The sequence below is a fragment of the Balaenoptera ricei genome, chromosome 1 (assembly GCF_028023285.1).
Source record: "Balaenoptera ricei isolate mBalRic1 chromosome 1, mBalRic1.hap2, whole genome shotgun sequence".
NCBI lineage: Eukaryota > Metazoa > Chordata > Mammalia > Artiodactyla > Balaenopteridae > Balaenoptera > Balaenoptera ricei.
Genome location: NC_082639.1, coordinates 144,192,886 through 144,216,658, shown reverse-complemented (window position 1 = coordinate 144,216,658; position 23,773 = coordinate 144,192,886). Strand labels below are relative to the sequence as shown.

Below are 23,773 nucleotides of genomic sequence, written 5' to 3'. Positions count from 1 at the left end.
CCTCTCCTGGGCCCTCTATACCATTCACCCCCATTGTATGGCTGCTGTCTGAGTCGTGCAAATGGGACCAAGCCTTCCATGAGATCCAGCGCCATCCAATGTTCCCATTTTATGGCAAAAGCTCAGGAATGAGGAAGTGAATAGGGGGCTGCACATTGGGTTTGTGGAGTTAAAAATGGACTGAATGTGCAGAGAATTTTTTTTTAATGCAACTCCAGGGCCGAGCCTAAAGAGAAGGATCAAGGAGCCATTCACCTTGCTGTCTGTCAGAATAATTTCTGTGATACTGCCGATCACGGTGATGAAGTCAAAGATATTCCAGGTGTCTCGGAAATAGTTCTGCCAAGTGAATTCAGCCATGGGAGCATCAGGAAAAAAAAGGAAAAGAAAACACGGGAGAAAACGGAAAAAAGACATCTTTCATGACATAACTTTGTCACTTGGAATTAAAACTTGTCAATTCCAGGACAAGTTCATTCTAACTTTGGCTTTAGTTTCCTATTTCTAACCAAAAATGCTGTTTCTCCTTCACTAATTTGAGAGTTTCTCATTTGGGAAGCAGTTTCATCACTATTTGGAGACCTTGTTTTTGAAGCTCTCACTAAAAAGCTACATTAAAAAAAGTGTAAGATTTTTTAATGTAATATTACATGAAAATATGTAAGAAAGAGATTTGTGGCCTAGAACATTTTGATGTCCAAAAATGAAAGATCATAATTGTCACCTACAAGACAATAAAATTATTTACAGTATTATTCTACCTAAGGTTTTCTATAACTTTTAAATTATTTATATAGTATCATGTGACCCTATAAATATACAGTTCTGACTTTCAACTAACAAGAAAAGTCACAGAGACGTCCTAAGTGACTAAAGATCAAAGATGTGTCAAAAATCTCTTCCTAACTCCATTGAGCCTTTTCACACCAACTGCTGATTGGCAATAGGATGAACAAACTCATCTTTCCCCTCCTTCCCTGCTCTGTTACACCTTTCGAGGAGGTGTAACTAAATAAAATACAAGGAAGCAGTAATAGAATGAGTGGGTTAAAGAAAATGAAGAAGTAAAGGACCTGGATAATGCACCAGCCAGCCAACGTTAAGCTTAATAGAGAAAGTGGGCTCTGCTCCCATCTCCAGTGCTCTGGTGAAAACAGACCTGGGACTATATTCCTTAAAAGAAACAGAACGCTTAGGACTCCAAAATGTTACCCACTTGCCCTTGGGTGGCACTTCCCATAAGAGACCCTCAGAGCACTGCAAAATATACCCTCTTCCATCCCCACAACTGGCATTCATGAATCCATGCCAGATTTTGTGCCAGGTCCTCCCTTGGCATTCTTTCAGTTCATTTATTCCTCCCATGGATGCTATAAGTAGGTAGTGATAAATACCTCATAAATTACTGAGTGGTAGGGCTAGCAAGAAGAATGGGTAGAGATATGCGATAGAGAGAGAAATGTTCTGGGGAGAGAGAAGGTACGTTTATAAGCACCTACTCAGGACTAGCCACCTTAGGTTTATTCCCTCATGGGACACACACACAGTAACTAAGGCTATATGGCAGCTATTATTATCCTCCTTTTATGAATGAGAAAACTGAGGCTTAGGAAGGCCTGTCTTATTGCAAAGTCACAGGCATCTGCCAGGCATGTACAGAAACTAAGCACACAGCCTCACAAACTCACTGCTTTTAAGGATGACTACCTCAGGAGTGGGGTCAAGTTGAGTCTCTGAGTTCCTCAATTCTCAGTGCTCTCCTATTACCAACCTGGGGTGAGCTTCCTAATTCTTGGTTAGATCCCTATATAAGAGCTAGAATATAAAACTAGCTCTCAGGGGACAGAAGCCCTAGATTCCAGTAGAGGAGGCCTTACAATACAGTATGGTAGAGCACAGCATAGCATAGTACAGACTAGTAGATTATGGTGGACAAAGTGTGGGCTTTGAAGCCAGAGAGACCAGGATCTGAACACTGGCTCTGCCTTTTAGTAACCTTGTGCAAAGTACTGAATCTTCTTGAGCCCTAGCTCATCCGTATAAGAAGAAAACCATAATGGCCATCTAATAGAGTTCTTATGAAGCTAAAATGAATAATACATAAAGCTTTTGGTACTTAGTAGACAACCAATGTATATCAATTCTCTCCCTCTTTCTTTTTCCTCTTCCTTCCTTTTCTATTCCCACTCCACTTTCCAATTCTACTGCCTTTTATTCTGTAATCTTCAAAAAGCAACACAATTTTTCTGAACTTCAATTTCCTCATTTAAAATAACAACAACAACGATAATGACAGTTTCTGCCATGCCTATTTCAGAGTCATTGAGAAGATCTGAAAAACAGTATATACTAGGGCGTTCTGAAAGTCTACAGTACTATATCAATGAAAAGACTTATTTGGGACTAGTGGTGCCTTTTATAGTGTGAGAATGCTTCTAGACCTTGAATGAAAATACAGGGGTGAAGGTGGGAAGGAGGCAGGCTTTGGGGCCGAATCATCTAGTTAAGCCTGTAAGCATGTATTCGGCATTCACCATAATTTGACACAGAATTGGGGACTTAAGTCACAGACGACGGCAGTCCGACATGCAAATAATCAAGATGCAGAGAAAAACGTTCCCTGTTTTTACACAGGCTTCCCCCACCCCCTGCTCCTCCTGCCCAGGGCCAGACTGTATTATAATGGCATCTTTGTTGCTGGTAGTTTACTTTTCTTTATTTCTCCAAGACTCAAAAGGGAGTCAAACAACCAACAATACAGCCACCTGCAATGGGTTCCCTTCAACACTCCTCCCCAAACCATCAAATCAATGACTTCAAAGAACCACCAGGAAACCAGAAGCAAACCCCACCATCAACACTCACAACCATCAAGCCGAGGCCAGAGTCCCTGTTCAAGCTGCCACCAGACAAACCCATATTCAGATAATAAGCTGAGTTTCTCTTCTTGCAGGGAAAGCCATATACATATAATTTGAAATGGTAGCTCACACACAAAATAAGTGTGAAACAGCTGTTGGGTGGGTTTATCTGCAGCCCACTGATCTCACTGTAAACACTGAGCCAAGGGTGGCACAGAGGATTATTTTGTTTACAGGACACTGAAGTGAAGGGCTAGGTTTGCTTAACACTCTTGATGGCAGATGCGAGAATCTGCCAAACAACTATAATTAGTAGTTGAGGAGAAGGAAAAGGAGGACTCATGCCAGAAAAACTCAACCCAACCCTCCCCAAACCAATTCCAGAAACTGCCCCCCCGACCCCACACTTACTCACTCTCTCTCTTTCTCGCTCTCATACACACACTTTAAAGGCCATTAGCCTTTGAAAGCTTAAGTACTAAACATTTATTTTTAGTGGCAGAAATTACTCTTCACGTAACTAAAGGGAGGAGGACTACTAGGTAAAATCTATTATTTGCTATGTTTGAGGCTAAGTGGGATATTTTCCCATTTGAGTTATAAGATTTTAAACCTTTCACCAGTAAATAAGCACTCAGGTTTATTAGTCCAATCCTTGTTTTGCTCTTCCTGACAGATAAATCTTACTAAGTTCTAGTAAGACTCAATGATTGTCACCCCTTGACAACTGACAGACTTTGACAAGAACAGAGCTGATAGCTAGATGGGTACGGAGCTGGGGATCTGGTTCTCTTTGTCTTTTCTCCTAACACCCTCACACATCATCCTGTCTCTATGGCAGTTTTTTGAGCAGTCGAAACAAGCCCACAATTAGGTGGGCAGGTGTGCGAACCATTTCTGGAATAGCGGTGACCGCCCTCCCTTCCAACAAAGGCTGGCAATGTACCCGAAGAGAAGGGAAGACAAGAATGATGCTGGGATAAATTCCATGACATACCAAGAAGCCAAACGCAATGATCTTTAGGACACATTCCAGGGAAAACACCATGGTGAAGGCGATATTCAGGTACTTCAGGGCCAGTTCATAGGTACAGGGAGCAGAGTAGTACTGCCAGGAAGAGAAAAGAGGAAAGAATCAAAGGTGAGAGGGTCCATGAGAGAGGCTGGCCATCTCACGTCCCTGCCCTTGGGGGACATTCTGGTGCATGATGCAGGAGGAGAGACAGTCATCTAGGGCTAGAGAGGAGAAGCACACATCCTATGTAGCAAAACAAAACAGAGGAAAACACAGGTCTTATTAGCAAAATGGCCACTCTTCCTAGAGTTGAAGGTGAGAAGGGCAGAAACATTTTCTAGAGTTAATTACTTTACCATTTAGTATTAAAGACCTCTTCCAACACTCTTTTAGAACCCCATGATCATCTACATCTCCTGACATTTCCACCCTTGTCTGCATCTGATTGCCATCACCAACCTTTGCTTTCAGAGTTCCTGGACTACTACTATATATTTCACTGCATTTTGCCCCAAAGACCCAAAGGCTGGGCTGTTGATGGAGACAAGATCAAAGAGAGATTCCACGATGGAAAAGTAGGTAAGGAGGCAACAGACTGGTAAGCTGGAGTGTTTTCTGTGTCTTGGGCACACACACAAGTGCTCTGCGAGGGGACAGTTGCCGAGGCTCAGCCTGCTCGAGTACCTCCCAGCCACCACCTTCTCACCTTCATCATCAGCACGATGGTGTTCAGGGCGATCATGGCCATGATGGTGTACTCAAAGGATGGAGACACCACGAAGTGCCAGACGCGGTACTGGAAGGTGTGCCTGTTCTGGGGCATGTAGCGGGTGAGCGGTTTGGCACTGATGGCGAAGTCGATGCACGCCCTCTGCAGAAGAGTCACACTGATTAGCCAAGCTCAGATTCCCTAAACCTCGCACACTGGTGAGCTCTCTGTTAGATGGTTAGAAGAAGAGGACAGTGTGTGAGAAGAGGCTAGGGCTGGGCAAGCAGAGGTAAAAGCAGCAAAAGAAATTATCTGGACAAAGCTACAGGGGAGATGTCACCTTAAATGAATACATAGAACTAGAAGGGTTCCGTCCCATGCGGTAAGGACTTGATGGTTATTAACAATGTCCTTTTACACAGCACAAGACTTAGATATTTGGGCAGGAAGCCCACAGTCAGAAGTAAAAATCTATCTCCCTGCGCATTCCCATAGCACTTTATTTGCATTTCTCTTATAGACTCTAACAATTTCTAGTTCATGTCCAGGATAAAAACAATGGACCCGACAATGTGCCAGAACTACACTTGTTACTACAAAAGCAGTAATAAGTTAGACAGGTTCCCTGCCCTTACAGCAAATATACACCATTGAGGGATGCAGGAAGGGAAGCAGACGTGTTAACGTTATGATGTTGGCACACGTCTTTCACCCCCACCTCCATATGATGCGCCGTATAAACGTAGGGGCTGCATCTTAAACACCTTACATCCCTCCCAGTTCTCTGTGTCTCATACCTGGGCTTTAAACAGAGCGGATACTCCAAAAACATTTATTTAATGACTGGCTAATACATTTTCCCCCAATTCTCTCTCTAATTCACAATAAAGTGGAGAGCATTCTGTCTTCGTCCTAACACTGCTGGTCTGAGAGTCCTTTCCAGAGCGCCCCCCCTGCCCTATACTCCAGACCCCTCGTTTCACCTCGTTCTTCTCCAGGCTGCACTCCTCCATCATCTTGTCCCCCTGCTCCTGGAAGGTGATGATGATGAGAGCCACAAAGATGTTGACGAAGAAGAAAGGAAAGACCACAAAGTAGACCACGTAAAAGATGGACATCTCCATGCGGTTGCTGCGGCTCGGGCCTCGGTCTTCCTCTGTCACATCGACAGAGTGCTGCAAAACTCTGGGGACAGAATGAGAGGGCACGCATGGTGGACGGCGATCTCGGCAGCTGCTGTGACTCAAGGCTTCATTAGCAGATGTGCCATCTACTGTATTTTCTTATCTGACTTTTTTTTTTTTTCAATAATTAGTTCACTGAATAAACACTTTGAGCTTTCTGATACCGAGAGTTAAGTTTTTTGTTTTTTTTTTTAAATGTGTGTTTTAATTAATTAATTTATTTATTTATTTATTTATTTATGGCTGTGTTGGGTCTTCGTTTCTGTGCGAGGGCTTTCTCTAGTTATGGCAAGCGGGGGCCACTCTTCATCACGGTGCGCGGGCCCTCTCACTATCGCGGCCTCTTTTGTTGCAGAGCACAGGCTCCAGACGCGCAGGCTCAGTAGTTGTGGCTCACGGGCCCAGTTGCTCCACGGCATGTGGGATCTTCCCAGACCAGGGCTCGAACCCGTGTCCCCTGCATTGGCAGGCAGATTCTCAACCACTGCGCCACCAGGGCAGCCCTCTTATCTGACTTTTTAAACTTTGTTGATCCTCCGTGAATTTGGGGCTCCACAACCAAGCTGGTGGAGGTCCAGTGACCCCCAATCCACTGCTCTTTCTAGCCCCGGTGCCATCATGCATCCAACTCCTAAACATCAGAGTGACATTATTTTATAGTTGAGGTTGTCACAAAATACCAAGAGACTCCTGAATTTCCCTTTGGCATTTTGCTGCTACCAACAAAGTGGTGTCTTGGTTACTGCCAAGTCTCTGAAAAAATCAGCCTGCAGCTACAAGCAGCATAAAAACTGCATTCTGTTGTCTTTGACATGTGAGGTATGACCACAGAAAGCATCTCTGGGTTCTGCCACCTCATCCTGAACCCTTGACCCTCATGTCCAGGGCCAACTCGGAGGATAAATCCATCTAAAACAGTCCTCAGGGACTCTCCTATGGCGTGGAGAGCTGTTCAAAACTCATTTGTTCTGTAGGAATCAGATGGCTCTATTCAACTCCTTGATCATCGGCTAAAACATTGTGTTTCAAATATTTCCCTGACTCCGTCAGCTCCCTCCTGATTCCTGCCTGAAGGATTTTCATTCTTCCTCTCTCCTGCCCATCTCACCTACTTATAACCACTTGCTTTCCTTGGTACAACAACAAAGGGTTAGCCTTGTTTATCTCGAATCAACTTCTCAAGGCAAACACATGGCCCTAGCCCAGCTCACAGACAAGCATGCCAAGCCAAACCCATCACTCACTGAGGCCATCCTTCCCCTGTGGAGACGGTGAAGAGGGTCAGCAGGGCCCAGATGATGTTGTCATAGTGGAATTCATGGCGCTTCCATTCTCGGCCTTTCACCTCCATCTTGTTTTTCTCATGATCTACATAGTTTCCTCTAAAACCAGAGCAGAAGTGAACCAGAACCTCTTCACTACAGCTCATGGAAGAGCAAAGAAATTCTAGGGACTTCGATAATGTACAGTAGTAATTATCAGCACTCAAACGCAAGCAAAAGGGGATTTTATTAAGGCAGTGTATTATCATGGAATAAAAATGAGATTTGGTGCCCAACAGACATAGAAGATTAAATCCTAATTCTTTCACTAGTCACTGTGTAACCTTGAGCAACTTCCTTAAACTTTCTGTGCCTAGGCTTCCACACCTCTAATGTGCAAATAAAACCTATCTCGAAAGGTCATTAGAAAGATTTAAAATTAAAACCTGATGCAAAATGCTGTGTTCCATGTCTGACACAAAAGAGGTACTCACTCAAAATGTAGCAACTTCTTATTTTGTCTTTTTTCCCAAAAGAGGAATGGATTTAAGAAAGGGAGAAAGAAAAGACCTATCTGTAAAGGGTTGCGTGGACCTTGGCGGAACACACTTTAGCAGAAAGTGAGTGGTATGTGCTGGGGGCGCTTACATGCACTCCTTCTCTGTGTCCTTGGAACTGTCTGTGCAATAGAAGAACTTGCCCTTGAAAAGTTGAACTGCGATGACAGCAAAGATGAACATGAAGAGCTTATAGACAATTAGTATGTTGAAGACATTTTTCAAGGAGGTGACCACACAGTCGAAGACAGCCTGTGAACAGAAAAAAGAGTCCTGGTGTGTGAGTCCCTGGAATGGCCTGTGTATTTGCCTACAGCTGAGTTGGACCCACACTACCACCAGCCAGCCCACTGAGAAGGTGCCCCAGGAGATATCACCCTAGTAAGAAGTGACTCATGGGATTCAGACCTGTTTTCTAAGCTGGTCATGACTGCAGGAACCTATAATTTAGGAGGGGAACACATGTTCTGAATCTGAAAGGAAACCCAAAGCAGTAGAGACCAGATGGTATCAGGCAGTGGAGGGAGTCCTTTGTGGAATCGTATTACATGCATTCCACTTAGTGTGAAACAGAAATTTATTCCAGAAAAGGGATCCTTGAAATCATTTAGCCTGTTTTAGGCGTTAAATAGCTTACTCGTAACTTCATCTATTTGGGGCACATTCTTAGATTTGATTTATATACTGAATATGTATTGTTTTCTCTTAGCCTTTCTAAATAGATCAGGGAGTGATAATAAACTATCATCTTTGTTCATTTTAATGATATTTTATAATAAGTTCCTACATTTACCCCAGTTACATTCCGCACTTCACGTAAATGTTCTCTAGTTTAAAGCTGGCTGTGCTGGGGATGAAGATTCACCAGGTGATGTGGGAAGGGGTAAGAGCCACCCTCTCTTAGAGATGGGAGGACCAGATGGACAGAATCAGGAATTTGCATTTCAGTTCAAGGAAGTGAATCTCCCTCTGAAGAATCCATTCTAGGCCCTAAGCCATGAAGAGTTACATGGGAATTCAACACATTTCAAACCATTTTTAGGTTATTTTCTAGGTTTATAGGTTTAGCTCACTGGAGAGTCTAGCCCCACAGTGGCGCTGCATTTGAGCAGTTGCCTCTTCACAGCGCTGGGTGAACGCTGCTGGTTTAATTAGTTCAGCACTGCAGGGAATGTGAGTGACATGCAGCCTCGTGGAATTATCAGATCCACCTACATTTCCCTCAGGTTATGGAGCTTCAGAGCGAAGAGCCAGCCCTTCCTAATTAATTGGAATTACCCAAGGTTGGGTCGCTTTCTTCAGCCTGTTAACTAATCTCATCACCCAGTCCAAGCTCTTCTCAGGACCCCAACATAGCTCAGAGGAGGAGACCAGTGGACCTGGGCTGCAGCTAACAACATTGGTTAGGGGCCCAGGCCTCCCGGCCATATTTTTCTGGGGGTGAGGCAGAAAGGAATGAATGTTCACAGGCACTGACCCTGGCCAGGCCCTGTGCTGGGGCCCGTCACCAGGTGGAGGGTTATAATGAACAGCGTGTGAAGGATTTCCTGATACCGTGGGAGGTGCCTGATCCAGGAGGGAAGGCAGGGCAGTGGAGGAGGAGAGCAGGCAGTGAGGACACTTCCTTTGGAGCATGAGTACCTCTCCTTGGGAATCCACGCAGGAGGTCAGGGCCCTGGGCTCTGAGAGGAAGCCATGTCTGAGCCAGTTAGGGGTCTTCCAAAAAAGACTTTCTTGTGGTCTTAAGCCTTTGATCAACCTGGTTGGTTTAACACCTCTCTGCAGGGCCAGAGGGCTGAAAGGGAAGCAGTTGGGGTGGCGGTGGAGGGATTGGTGGGGAATATCAGAGGTGATGCAAACCCAGTGGGAAAGAGGAACTGGGGAGCAGGGGAGTCCCTTGTTCCCTCCCTGGAGGTGGCTGGGTCTCATTCACAGGAATTCAGGAAGGAAGAACTTTTCTCCCATGAGGCTTCAGCTTCCATAACAGCAACGGATGTGTGTGGGAGAGGCGGGTTCCACAAGCCAGCAACCTGAGGGCAGGAAGGCTCAGGGAAGGAGCTCAGGGTGGGTGAGCAGGTCAGAGGGCAGGAGAACGCAGATAACAGACCTATGAAGACACAGGTCCTGGCAACAGGGAGAACTTAGTTGTGTGAGCTCACTTCCCCATTTCTTCTCTGCTTGTGCCAAAAATGACTGTGTGTCTTTGGGCAAGTTATTGGCCTCTAAAATATGAAGGGTCAGGGCTAGAAGATTCTTTCTTTCTCTAGAATCATGAGGAAAGAAACCAACCCAGGTGACTTGGTCTGACCTAGTGTGCAGACTACAACACGCAGGGCTCCTGCTCCTTCCATTCTGGTGTCTGACCCACCTTAATGACACAGGAGGCTCCAGGATAAAGCCACACAGGGTTCTTCCTATGACCTCCCACAGAGGGTAGAACATACCTCCTGGGTTTGGACTCAAGGGGCAAAAGTCCTTAAAGATAGATTTCTTAGGATATGGGTTGTTTTCCTTTGAAACTCAGACCCTTAGTTCAAGCAGATGAAAAGAATCTCAGTCTCTGTGTGAGCAAAAAGAATATTCCCAGAAATAATTCTCCAAAAGCAGGCCACCTAGGCTTCTCTCTCTAGATGAAGGGGAGCTGATGGGAAGAAACTGGCGAACGTTACCTTGAGCTTGGGCAGGCGCTTGATGGTCTTTAGCGGTCTCAGCACACGCAGCACCCGCAGGGACTTGATGGTCTTGATGTCCCGGCCCTTGTTGGTTCTGCAGGGGAGAAGCCCCGGGAAATCACAGGACAGGGGAAAGTTAAAGTGACAGTCACACTACTACGTTAACAACAACAGGGAGAAGGGGGAAAGAGGTGGGCAAGAGGCCTGAAATTGGGTCAGAGTAGACCCCAAACAACACTCTCTGGGAAAATTTTCCAATCACTCCCCAGTGTGCACACACTCATATGCACGCACACTCATGCATACTCACAGAGGAAGACACAGGCACACCACAGAGGCACCCATGCACACACGTTAATCAACACTTCCTACCCCTAACAGCCGGAGCAATGCTGCTCATGACCACACTGACCAAATGGAAATGGAGGATCCATCGACTGGGGAACATGACCGTAGCCCATTGTGGACCGGCATGGTGCCTAGCCTAGGGAGTCTTCAGTAGAAGTCTCTCAAATAGTATTTGCTGAATTGAATAGGGAGCCATGGTTGAGAGCAAGTCTCATCAGAGGACTCAACCTAGTCCTTCCTTCAGCTCTAGGTTTGTCACCTCTGCACAGTTCATGAGTTCAGGGGAGAGCAGGGTAAGGAAGGCTGGTGGGGACATGACACCCGTGCTGTGCTGGGCTGCTGGCTCCAGAGAGAGCATGTCATGCAGGCTCCTAGCCAGGACTTTGGCTCACACCCCGATTATTTCTGTGCGAGTGGCTCTTCCAGCAGTCCCTTCCCATTTCCAGCCCTCTGCACCTAGCACAAGCTGCGGAGAGCCTGCAGTTGGAGGAGGCCCAAACTGCAGCCCCCGCCCACCTTTATCCTCGCCCTACAGCTAATGACCCTCCCTCTTCAGCCTCTCGGAAATGTTTGCTCCTAGTAGACAAAATACATCTTTCTATTTTTAGGAAGGAAATGAATAAATCAACCTGCATTTCTCTCTCCACCCTGCCCATCCCCTGAGATCTTTGCATTCAAGTCAAACAACTGCAATTTGTAAAACATGCAGATGGTAGAAAATGAGACTCTAAATAGTGAGCTCAGGTTCTGGTTCTTTTCTCATGTTGGCCCAGATCACCATGACAACAACTATCGGAGGAAATGGGATCCATCTAGAACATCAGATGGGAATTACAAGGCTTCTGCCTGCTTCTCACCCTGTCCTTCCTGCCATACCCATCCTCCAAATAGGGAGATCAAAGGCCATCCATTCCTTCATACAAGGCACGGTAGGAAGACATTTAATGGAATGCTGACTGCCTAGAATGTGAATTTTGAGACCCTCTTAAACGGTTACAATCCATGATCTATAAGTTGCTTTTACTCAGTTCTAGATCTGAATATAGATAACCCAAAAGTATCACATTGATATCAATGGACTCTTGCATCCATGGGCTTTGTATATTGTATAAACTCTTTTACTTTAGTAGGTTCGTCTATCTACCTTTCTAAAAAGGCAACATATAGGCTGAATATATATCCAAACCAATATGAATGATCATTTCCCAAGAAGGCTTGGTGACTCCTAGTTTTGTTCCCTTGGATATCAGTGAAAACACACCACTCACATAAACTCACCACTCCTTTCTTAGTGATCCAGTTCCTTCCCTCTCAACCATACTTTCTCCCTCCTCCAACCCACTCCCCATATTTTTTTACTTCAAAGAAAACTGAAGGAAAAAATATTTACCCCAAAGCATTCCTATGGAGGATCCAAGCAGAAAGCAGTAAAAAAAAAAAAAAAAAAAAAAAAAAAAAGGAAGAGAGGTAATGGAGAGAAGGGAGAGAGTCAGTAAATTCAGGGAGAAAAGAGAACTTTAGGACAACGGGAAATTGGAGATGCCCAGACCCTAGAGATCCCGCTTACAGCCTTGGCACTTGCAGAGTCCGCACACTTTGTGAAGGAAAGGAAGGGCCAGCACACCATCGCTCCACACCCACCTCTCCACCCTGCAAAGGCAAAGGACCTCTGCAAGCATTAGGGACGCTGCCTCTAACTATATAGCATTCCCCAGGTGTACTTTATCCCATGGAGCCTCGCTGAATTGGAGTTTTCTAAATGTAGTCTTTCACTTCCACTTCCTTAGTAGCCTTCAGACAAACTCCTTCTGTTTCCAGTGAATTCATAAGAAGCCAGGCTAGAGGAAAAATGCCTGCTCTGGGCCAGAAACTATGTCTTGGAAAAGGCGTTTCAAGACATAGTGGCATACTTATGCTTATGAAGGAGTTCATTTGAAGAGGGAGACACAAAGTCCAGGAGAGGGCTATTCTGACATCTCTCAAAAGCACAGATGGGCCATACCACAAAACCACCTTGAAATATGGGGGAAGGCATTGTCTATCAAGGTCCTGATGTCACATAAAGGGATGTCTTTTGATAAATTAAATGACCACCCATCCTTTGTGAGCTATTTACCGTGTAGCTTGCAGACAAATCATCCCAGTTCTATTGGTGAGGCTTAAAAATGACAAAAATAAAGATGGAGAGCATAAACATGAAACATTTGAGATAGAAATAATAAAAGCTAACTTTCTGGATATTTATTCTTGGCCAGACTCTGTTAAGCACTTTTAGTGCAACTCTTTATTCGGACGTCCTAGTAACTTTCGGACAAAGGTATTATTATCTCCATTTCACAGATGAGATGCCGAGAGGTTGAGTGCCCAGCAGTGGCAGGGCAAGCTGGGATTTGAACCCAAGTCTATATGATGCTCAGAGCTCTTGCTCTGCACCATTAAGCTTCTGCGTCAGCAAGTTTTTGGTTCTAGGCTCTGTCAAACAGCTCACCAAATTCTACAGCTGGAACAGATCCTTGAAATCCACTTAACTGCAAACAAAACTGCAGCCCGAGGAAGGTGTGCCTTGCATAAGATCTCAGTAAGTGAGCCCCAGTGCCACGGGTGAACAGGCCGGCTGCTATGAAGAAGTGCCTAAAATTCAGCCTTTGCTTCTTGGTTGACAGTTGGCTGTGAAGGGTACTTTTTCTTCCTTTCTTTTAATTTTTTTTACTTACCACAAACCTATGTTACACCACCATATGCCACAAGCAAAGATTTCCAATGACCATTTTATTCAGTGAATGATCCCACATTCAAAATTATATTAATTTTCACTGTAAATGCCAAATGAATGGTGCTTTGAGAATTAAACCCCAGGCCTTATAAACCTTAAATCCCTCATGTGATAATCTCAAAATGCTCAGAAGGCAGAGGAAATATCTTCCCCTGAGTTATAACAGTGTCTTCTCATGCATGAGACTGGGCATGTGGTAGGTCAGCCAAATATACCTTTATCCGTTCATATAACAGCACTGATGGAGTCCTTAATAAATGTCTGGCACTATTCTAAGTACTGACTACATGGTTGTGAACAAAACAAATGAGGTCCCTACCCTCTTGGAGTTTACCTAATCTAGGAGGGAAGACAGGTCTTAAATAAACAAGCAAACAAATGAAGGTGTAATTGCACGCTAAATGCTTGGGAAAGATGGAATCATTTGATTGAAAATTTACTACATAGGTCACCATCTTTTCCCCAGGCTACATTCATCTTTAGCAAAAGCTCAGGGAGAATCTTCCAAATCCTTGAAATGAGAGAACAAAGTGGGATCAATGGATGGACAGGTGGTCCAGGCTTTCACCTTCCATTAACCCAGGTCCTTAACCCCAAGAACTTTATATCCAGTAGAGTCTAAATGGGTTCACACTCACAGATGCCCATCATATTGAAGGAAAGTTCAATAATTTTTTCTCCTCCTACACAACCAGATAAAGGACAGAATTTGCTCTCTACAATTAATTTTGTCCCAGGATCCTAGTAAAATGTCATGCTATGGAACAAAGGGGATCTCTGACCTGTGTGTGTGTGTCCCTTGGTTTGGGAAGTGGAATTCTTCGATGGTACACTCTGATCTTAACAGCTGACTGTGGATGCCAAAGTACTGGGCTATTAGTCCCATTCTGACTCCTACAGAGTTGAGCCAAGGATAGTAATCAGACACAGGCCAAAAGTAAAATAAAGATTAGTCATTGCTCTGCACATCTTTCAAACAGGTCTGCAGAAGAGCCACTGAAAAACTAGGATTTTGAGTGGCTGCAAAAAAGCACGCTTAGATTCTCAGTTTTGTTAACATACATTCATTACGAACTTGAAAACTGTCATTTGAAATGAAAGGAATACTGGCTAACAAAGCCACAGGGTCAGGAAAAGCATCAACAACGTAGTCCCCATTAATTAAAATATATCATAAATTTACACATGGGCTAGGATAAACTACCTCTCCCAAATCCCTGCATACAAGAGTCATTTAAGCCATTATCCAAGTCAACAAGATTGCAAGGGAGAGGTTTTATCAAACCGAGAGAACAGACTCTTCAAGTACTTCAATTGCGGCATATTGTTTAAGAAAAAATTCATGAGCTTTTTACAGATCATTTAAATATAATCATTTGATAACACTCTGCTACTCTTTGCTACTAAATGTATAAGCAAAATTTTTTTACACTGCCTGGCTAATTGGTGAAATTTTATCAGTTTTAAAATTGACTACAGAAGTTTTAGCCACAGCAATCAGAGAAGAAAAAGAAATAAAAGGAATCCAAATCGGAAAAGAAGAAGTAAAGCTGTCACTGTTTGCAGATGACATGATACTATACACAGAGAATCCTAAAGATGTTACCAGAAAACTACTAGAACTAATCAATGAATTTGGTAAAGTAGCAGGATACAAAATTAATGCACAGAAATCTCTTGCATTCCTATACACTAATGATGAAAAATCTGAAGGAGAAACTAAGGAAACACTCCCATTTACCATTGCAACAAAAAGAATAAAATACCTACGAATAAACCTACCTAAGGAGACAAAAAGACCTGTATGCAGAAAACTATAAGACACTGATGAAAGAAATTAAAGAAGATACAAGCAGATGGAGAGATATACCATGTTCTTGGATTGGAAGAATCAACACTGTGAAAGTGACTATACTACCCAAAGCAATCTACAGATTCAATGCAATCCCTATCAAACTACCACTGGCATTTTTCACAGAACTAGAACAAAATATTTCACAATTTGTATGGAAACACAAAAGACCCCAAATAGCCAAAGCAATCTTGAGAAAGAAAAATGGAGCTGGAGGAATCAGGCTCCCTGACTTCAGACTATACTACAAAGCTACAGTAATAAACACAGTATGGTACTGGCACAAAAACAGAAATATAGCTCAATGGAACAGGATAGAAAGCCCAGAGATAAACCCATGCACACATGGTCACCTTATTTTTGATAAAGGAGGCAAGACTATACAATGGAGAAAAGACAGCCTCTTCAATAAGTGGTGCTGGGGAAACTGGACAGCTACATGTAAAAGAATGAAATTAGAACACTCCCTAACACCATACACAAAAATAAACTCAAAATGGATTAAAGATCTAAATGTAAGGCCAAACACTATCAAACTCTTAGGGGAAAATACAGGCAGAACACTCTATGACATAAATCACAGCAAGATCCTTTTTGACCCACCTCCTAGAGAAATGGAAATAAAAACAAAAATAAATAAATGGGACCTAGTGAAACTTAAAAGCTTTTGCACAGCAAAGGAAACCATAAACAAGACGAAAAGACAACCCTCAGAATAGGAGAAAATATTTGTAAATGAAGCAACTGACAAAGAAGTAATCTCCAAAATTTACAAGCAGCTCATGCAGCTCAATATCAAAAAAACAAATAACCCAATCCAAAAATGGTCAGAAGACCTAAATAGACATTTCTCCAAAGAAGATATACAGATTGCCAACAAACACATGAAAGGATGCTCAACATCACTAATCATTAGAGAAATGTGAATCAAAACTACAATGACGTATCAACTCACTCCAGTCAGAATGGCCATCATCAAAAAATCTACAAACAATAAATGCTGGAGAGGGTGTGGAGAAAAGGGAACCCTCTTGCACTGATGGTGGGAATGTAAATTGATACAGCCACTATGGAGAAAGTATGGAGGTTCCTTAAAAAACTAAAAATAGAAGTACCATATGACCCAGCAAGCCCACTACTGAGCATATACCCTAAGAAAACCATAATTCAAAAAGAGTCATGTACCACAATGTTCATTGCAGCTCTATATACAATAGCCAGGACATGGAAGCAACCTAAGTGCCCATCAACAGATGAATGGATAAAGATGATGTGGCACATATATACAATGGAATATTATTCAGCCATAAAGAGAAATGAAATTGAGTTATTTGTAGTGAGGTGGATGGACCTAGAGACTGTCACACAGAGTGAAGTAAGTCAGAAAGAGAAAAATAAATACCATATGCTAACACATATATATGGAATCTAAAAAAAAAAAAAGGTTCTGAAGAACCTAGGGGCAGGACAGGAATAAAAACGCAGACATAGAGAATGGAGTTGAGGACACGGGGAGAGGGAAGGGTAAGCTGGGACAAAGTGAGAGAGTGCCATGGACTTATATATACTACCAAATGTAAAATAGATAGCTAGTGGGAAGCAGCCGCATAGCACAGGGAGATCAGCTCGGTGCTTTGTGACCACCTAGAGGGGTGGGATAGGGACGGTGGGAGGGAGACGCAGGAGGGAAGAGATATGGGGATATATATATACGTACAGCTGATTCACTTTGTCATAAAGCAGAAACTAACACAACATTGTAAAGAAATTATACTCCAATAAAGATGTTAAAAAAATTAATTAATTAAAAAAAATTGACTTTAATGTTAAAATTTGAGGATAATTTCACATGCGAATATGTACTGGCCCTACTTTAATTGGGGCTCAATTGGGCTACCCATTTCCCCATTTATTTCCTACTTATTTGTTAAGTTCCTGGCTGCTCTCCAAAAAAAAAATTGCCACATTTCTCTTACATCTCATCAGTAAAAGATGAGAATCTTCCAGCTCAATTGTCAAGCTGCCCTCCAGATCTTTCATGTGTAATCACTCATCGTTCCCTGTAATCTTGCTTTTCATCTTCTATGTCCCCCCTTTCTCAAAGGACGTGCTCTCAAATTGATTTCTGCTAGGAACTGACTCTCCTTCCATGGTGAGAGGCGCGTGCTGGGGGGCAGAGCCAGAACATCAGTTTCTGAACAGTCCTTCCCTCTTTTAAGTGGAATGGTCGTCTTCTTCCCTTCCCCATGAGCCCAGGAGGGAACAGCACAGGGATTTTAAGGAATCTCTTGCATTAGAGGAATGGACAGCCTTGCTGGAATGTAAAGGGGGTGGCAGGGTTATGCTGTGAGGAGCCTTGAACCTTGCTAAAGTGTCTGGACTATTATTTAGTAGTCAATAATAACTATCACTCATTACGTACTTACTAAGTGTTTGGCACTACACTGGACATAATATATTTTACCTTAGTTAATTCTCATAAGACCAAAATAGAGTTATTTTTAATTTCTACTTACAGATGAGCAAGTAGAAATTCAGAGAGTTAAGGTAGCTAATAATTAACAGTGCTAAGTTTACCTGACTCTGAAACCTAGGCTCTTATTTACGACGTTACAATGCCTTTCCACGTGGGAACAAATGGAGGGTTTTAACCAAAGAAGGAAACGGCAAAAGAAACCAGCAGTTCCTAAACTCAAATACTGAGCCATCTATCCTAGTCTTCTTCATCAGTCTAGGGCCTGTGAGGGTTCACGGGAAGAAAAAGATACAGATGGAACAGCAAGATTGACAAGGTCAGGGATGTCTTCTCCATTTGGTCCATAGGTCTTGTCTGTTTCCAGGCAGAGACAGAGGATCTGTGGGATTAGGAGAAATCCATACCAGGCCACTACTTTGAGTTTACAGAGGTTAATGACTTGGAACTAAGTAGAACATCAGAGGTGGAAGGGGGCTTAATGTAATGGAGAAAGCCCTGAACTTGAAATCAAAATGATCAGTTGTTTAAGAACTGGCTTTGCTACTTACTAGTCAAATGAGTCAAACTAGTCAAACCTCAGGTGATCCATTTCTCAACTGTGAAATAAGACTGTAGAGTGACAAATGAAATAAAGAGTGTGAAAACACTTTATAAATTCTGAAGCCCCATGGAAGTGAGGAGGAAGTTTCCCCCTTTGCATTGGCCCTGCTTGTCTCTGGAAACAGAACTCTCTAGGCAAGGCTAGTTCATCTGCACGAAGAATCTAAATGCAGCACTTTGACCTTGTCACTGCTTGGCTGCTGCCATTTGGGGATTATTTTTCTTCCTGACCCATACCTCAGCATCTCTCGGGATCACCCAGGAGCCATAAACCCTTTGGGACTCTGCCATTTTTCTTTGTTCTGTGACCAGAGCACTAGCTCTATGCTAAGCGGTTAGTGCGTAATCCTTTTCTTCTTGCATATGGACTTCAACGAACTCCCTGTAACACACTCACCATTGCCTCTGCAAAGTTTCTCCTTGGCAAAACTCGAGCACTATACTCTTACTGGAAGATATTTTTGTCCAAGCACTGGGAAGCAGCAAGAGATAGCAAAGCATCTATCGCCTAGCAGTTTTGTTGTTCATTCTGGTGAACAGTGACCTGATTTGTCTTGCTTCTTAGTCTTCCTAATCTAAACATACCCCAAGACCCCTCATCTGCTGATCTTTCTAAGAAGAACTTCATGCCAGCTGAAGTCCAGCCCATACACTCCTCCGGCTGGAGACTAACTCATAATGCTAGCCTGTGCCTCTGTGAGTGTGGATTAAGCAGACGGCTGGCAGGTCACATGATCTGAGCAGATACTTCCCAAGTCTCATCATGAAATCTTCTGACCCAAATTACTCTAAAACCTACTTTTAAACCTGGAGGGCACTGTGATGAGTTTCTACTAATTCTGCAGAACTGGGCTCTTCCCACAGCTGTGAAGCCTCACCTTTCTGTGCCGGGTGCTTTTGCATCTGAGTCTGGTTAGCCAAACTGTCAGTTATCCTGTGGACTGGACCATTTCATTTTGCTTGGTTCTGTGGCCACAGGCTGAGATCCTATTTACAACCAACCATCTCCCCAGTTTGTGCTTATTAATAAAGAGAAATATTAAGATGTTCACACTCATTGTCTCCACATGATAAAGGTCCCCAAGCGCACATTCTACAGAGGGTTCTCCAGCAGCACCAAGGGCATTTGTAACAGAATGCATTTTCCAGTGTTCATCAAAAAATATGCATGCTGGGGCTTAAAGACAAGAACAGGTAGACTGGGAACTTCTGTCTTTCTTTCAGACACTTCCTTCGTATGGCTGCCACTATGACCCTCCTTTTTCCCTCCCAAACCCTGTTTGCAAGGCAGCTAGGGTGTAAAATACAGCAGTGGGAATCCCAAGAGTCCATGGACATTAATCATCTTCAGTGTCCCTGCTGGGGTCCAAAGTCAGATAAAGTCACTCTTGAGGTGACTCTTAAGGCTGGAGTCTCAAGCAACGACATCCTTCTATCTGCTCACAGCTGGAAATTTCCAATTCCAGCTCAGCTGGCATCCTAAATCCAGAGTTAATGGGCTACCTGACGGCTAAATTTAATTTTAATCCTTCATTCTCTTCCAAAGAGCAGTGGAACTGGATGAACTGTTTGGCTCAGTGGTAAATGGGTCTTCTTTGCATGAAGCAGGACTCTGTCCACCCTTTTTCCCCCTACAAGATTAATGAGTAGTCATAGCTTCCTGCGGGAGACACCCCTCTGACTTTTAAAAGAATGGGGGCTGTCAAGAAAGAAGCCCCAAAGGCAAAACTTGAGGTTTGAGGGGACTGCCTCAGACACAGGCAGACAGCAAAGGACAGGAGAAAGGGTCAGGCAGGTGTAAGGCGAAATGTCAGCTCTATCATTACCAAGCTCCGCTGAGTGTGAGCACGTACCAGCATTTCAGTTCTAAGTAGTGACTCCTTTCTCACGTATGCACACTCCCACCTTCACAAACACAAAGCCTCAAATGCAAAACCAGAACCAGAGTACCATTTCCAAGTCTAAAATTGTCTGTGCTTGTGTATCTCGTTGAATGAATTCAGAACCAGCTCTGCTGCTGTGGCTGGTTCTGAATGCGTTCAAAAGACCTTATCCACCTTAGAGACTAGGGCAGACTGTCAAGTGTCAGGAAAGTGACATACTTCAATGAAAAGAATGTACTAAAAGCTAACGTGGGAATTCCGGTTCCTTCTGGCATCAAGAGGCGATTGACTCATGTTTTGCTTTTCTGGCTAAGGACTGAATAATGAAAGGCCAAGTGCGGCTGTGATCCAGATCCCCTGCGTGCCAGGGAGTCCTGACCTTACTTCGTGCCCCGCTATGATGGAAAATGGTAACGGGAAGCTTTGGCGTCAGCTGCCTGAGAGCCTGCATGACTCTGACTGATGTACACACCCATGCTGGGGAGGAGGTGGGAGCTGAATTGCTAGTTATTTTTCTTTTCAACTGTTTGTGTTGAGAAGCCATCATAAGCTGCGAATTTACTATTTAGAATCCAACCCGGGACAGCTCACCTGGTGACTTGACTTGAGCTGGTCAAGTAACATGTTGTAGAGCAATGGGAATGAAGAGGAGGGGGGGGCCTGGGCTGGAGTGCAGGATCACACCCTTCCCGTCCTCCCTTGCGGTCCCTACTGAGATGCTGGCCCGGCCCCGCCCACCTGCCTGTCAGAAGCCCTTCACTAAACATGGAAGACAGGCAGCCTGTGGGGAAGACAGCATCGCCATCACTGGGCAGGATCCCATAAGGTTCATGTACTCAACCTGCACAGTGGACACATGACCCCCCTACAAGGCAGCCGACTCTGGGGGGGGTGCCCCAAAGTGAGGGGGTGTGTCCAATGTGCAGATACTCAGAAATGCCAAGGCTGGAACCATCTCTGCTTTCCCACCCAGCAGACCGGGAAGCAGAAGTGATGGCAACAGGGTGTGAGAAAAGTGGGAAAAGCAGTTTCTGGTCTTTCAGTGGACAATAATTATCAAACAGAAGAATCCCTCTTTTTCAAATAGAAAAAGATAAAAGAGAAAGGTTTCACAGGCCCAGTCACTCATCAGACTTTTCTTGAAACCACAGAGAGGAAAAGGCACAGTCAGGATATTTATAGTTGGCAAACACTCCGTGTCCCCACGTGGCCCAGAAAGCGGGGTGTTGTGAGGGCAATGGGATGAGGGAGAGCTGTAGCCAACCTCTGCCAAAACTCTGCCCCCCTCTACACAGGTATCGGGCTTACGGAGGGAGACCTGAGTGTCCTTATAAACGCTTTATAATGTAAAAGTGGACTCGGAAGAACAGGAAGGGTTCAATACAGGTATCTTTCCATTTATTTTCTTATCCCTTGCTATGCCCACACTCAGAAAATAAACCCCCTTCCCCTCCTCCTCAAAAGTCAATAAAGTGCCCACATGGAATGTGTCGAGTTTACATTATAAAGAATCCCTTCACTTCATATGTGCAGCTATAAAGAAGAGAGATCCCTTTTCAGCCAATACATAAACAACATACATGCTCCTAGAATATATACATGATGGCAGGTGCAGACCGCTTCAGTAGAAGGGCTCAGCTTTCTCTGAGAACTCAGCTAGAGGCCATTTTCTCCCCTTGGTTGGGGTGTTGCTCCTGGGACTTGGGCTGGGTTTTGAGAAGGCTCTGGCTGCCAGTGGTGGAAGAGATACCAAGTCACTTCTGATTTCTGAGGAGCCACGGAAAGGTATAACCATGACAATCACCATCAGTTCTGCTCAAATTGAGCAATAACCTTTGCAGAAGCCTAAGTAAAACAAGATTCAATTTCAAGGAGAGAGAGAGAGAGATAGGGCAGGAGTAAGGTTATGTGAATGGTGGACATTCTTAGGGGCAAAAATATGGGATATGACAATGAACGTTGTATCCACAGGGAGGGAGGTCCTTGACAAGCCTACAGAAAAACTCACACGTGGTTCTCTTGGCCTGAGCCCCTGACCACAGCCCCGCAGTGGGACATAGGCCTTATTCCGATGTCAACTCGTTTCAGGCCAGGCCCTTGCTTTGCTGGCAGGGGAAACCCTGGCTAACCCTACCAAAGTGACGGGAGAGCTGAATTCTCTGTGCCCTTAATGAGGAAAGGGAGAGAACAGAGTTAGAAAGCATGAGCATAGGAGCAAGAGAAGGCATTACCTGGACCTCAGCAAACGTGACGAAGGCCAGAGGAGGGGGGTGTGGGCCTGTCCCATAAGCAGGAGAAAGGGGAAAGGAAATGTGCATGGCAAGCTTAGAAAGATGCTAACAAAAGAGAGAGTGTGGTTGGAGAATGATGAGCAAGTACCATTTACATTTTGGAGAGAAATGAATAAAAAGTTCAAGAAGTGAAATCACTAAAAGCAAGCAATGGATCAGAACACTCAATCCATCACAATACGCGTGGACCCCAGACCCAGGGGATTCCTGGGGTACCCTGCACTGTACCTGGTCTGAGGACCAACAGAGAGGCTTCGGCTCCGGGGCTGTTAAGGCTTCCCCCGCCACAAACACCAAAGCTACCACTGCCATGTTTCAAAGGGCACAAAGAAAGAACAAGACAGATGACAACCCTCCAGCCCGTCGTCACTGCTCTGGATCTGAGGAGACACAGCTGGACTGTGGACATGGGGCAGGCATTCCTTTAACACACACCTCCTTCCCACTGGCACCAACACAGGCCAGGTGGGTGTGTGCACAACAACCAGGTCTTGGAAACCAGCCTGTGTTCAACTTTTTGTGTACGTTATGTCTCAACACACATTTTGCTCCATATTCGGACTTCATGACGTGAGGGAGAATGGAAGCATAAGGAAGGGAATTCACATTTACTGATCGCTCACACTGGATAAGGCTCCGGGCTAAGCCCTTGACACACATGATTTTGTCTCCATGTCAGAAATGAGGAACGGAGGTTAAGAGGGTTAATACTTTGCTATGTTGCTCTAGGCCATGAAACTGGGAAGTGGAGGAGCTGGGCCTTCCTGACTCCACAGCCCACCCCCTTCCTCCCACTCTGCCCTGTGACCCCAATGAACTCCGTTCTTCCTCAAGATGAGGTGGCTCCTTTCCTATATGCTCCCCTCTCCTTGTCCTTTATTTCTTCAAAGAGAGACAATGTATTTTACTGAGATCAAAGTAAGGGAGAAGAACAATATGGTGAACAATGTACACAAATGAGCCGGTAAAATGAGAAGGGAACGTGACTTTAAAAACTCAGGGGTAAGATTTATCTCTAACATAAAAAGGTGGACCTCCTTAGGACAAAGGCAGACTTTGGTGCTTCTTTCCATGAAGGAGGAGGAAGAGGAGCTGGGAGTCCCCCTGTTAGAGGCAGAGTTGCCTTTATTTTTATCTTGCTATGAGAGTCCATACAGGGACCAGATGCTTGGAAAAATGTCATACTTTTGTGAAATCTCCTTGGGAACAGTTCAGAAACGTCTGATAGGAGGTTTCCTTGTGAGGGGCACAGGTGACTCCACGTGACTCTAATGGGGTAAATACACTGGT

The 23,773-nt window shown here is 44.2% G+C and overlaps 1 protein-coding gene across 1 annotated transcript in view; it reads right to left on the bottom strand.

Annotated features, from left to right (window-relative positions):
- The window catches only part of CACNA1E (calcium voltage-gated channel subunit alpha1 E), a 370,252-nt gene that overhangs the window by 35,365 nt on the left and 311,114 nt on the right, over positions 1 to 23,773 (bottom strand). Inside the window, exons 27-34 of the mRNA XM_059903912.1 lie at positions 11,999 to 12,010; positions 10,258 to 10,354; positions 7,680 to 7,840; positions 7,014 to 7,151; positions 5,569 to 5,770; positions 4,583 to 4,747; positions 3,859 to 3,969; positions 256 to 339 (exon numbers count right to left, since the gene is read on the bottom strand). Coding sequence (XP_059759895.1) covers positions 256 to 339; positions 3,859 to 3,969; positions 4,583 to 4,747; positions 5,569 to 5,770; positions 7,014 to 7,151; positions 7,680 to 7,840; positions 10,258 to 10,354; positions 11,999 to 12,010 — 970 coding nt within the window. The remainder of the gene's footprint in view (positions 1 to 255; positions 340 to 3,858; positions 3,970 to 4,582; positions 4,748 to 5,568; positions 5,771 to 7,013; positions 7,152 to 7,679; positions 7,841 to 10,257; positions 10,355 to 11,998; positions 12,011 to 23,773) is intronic.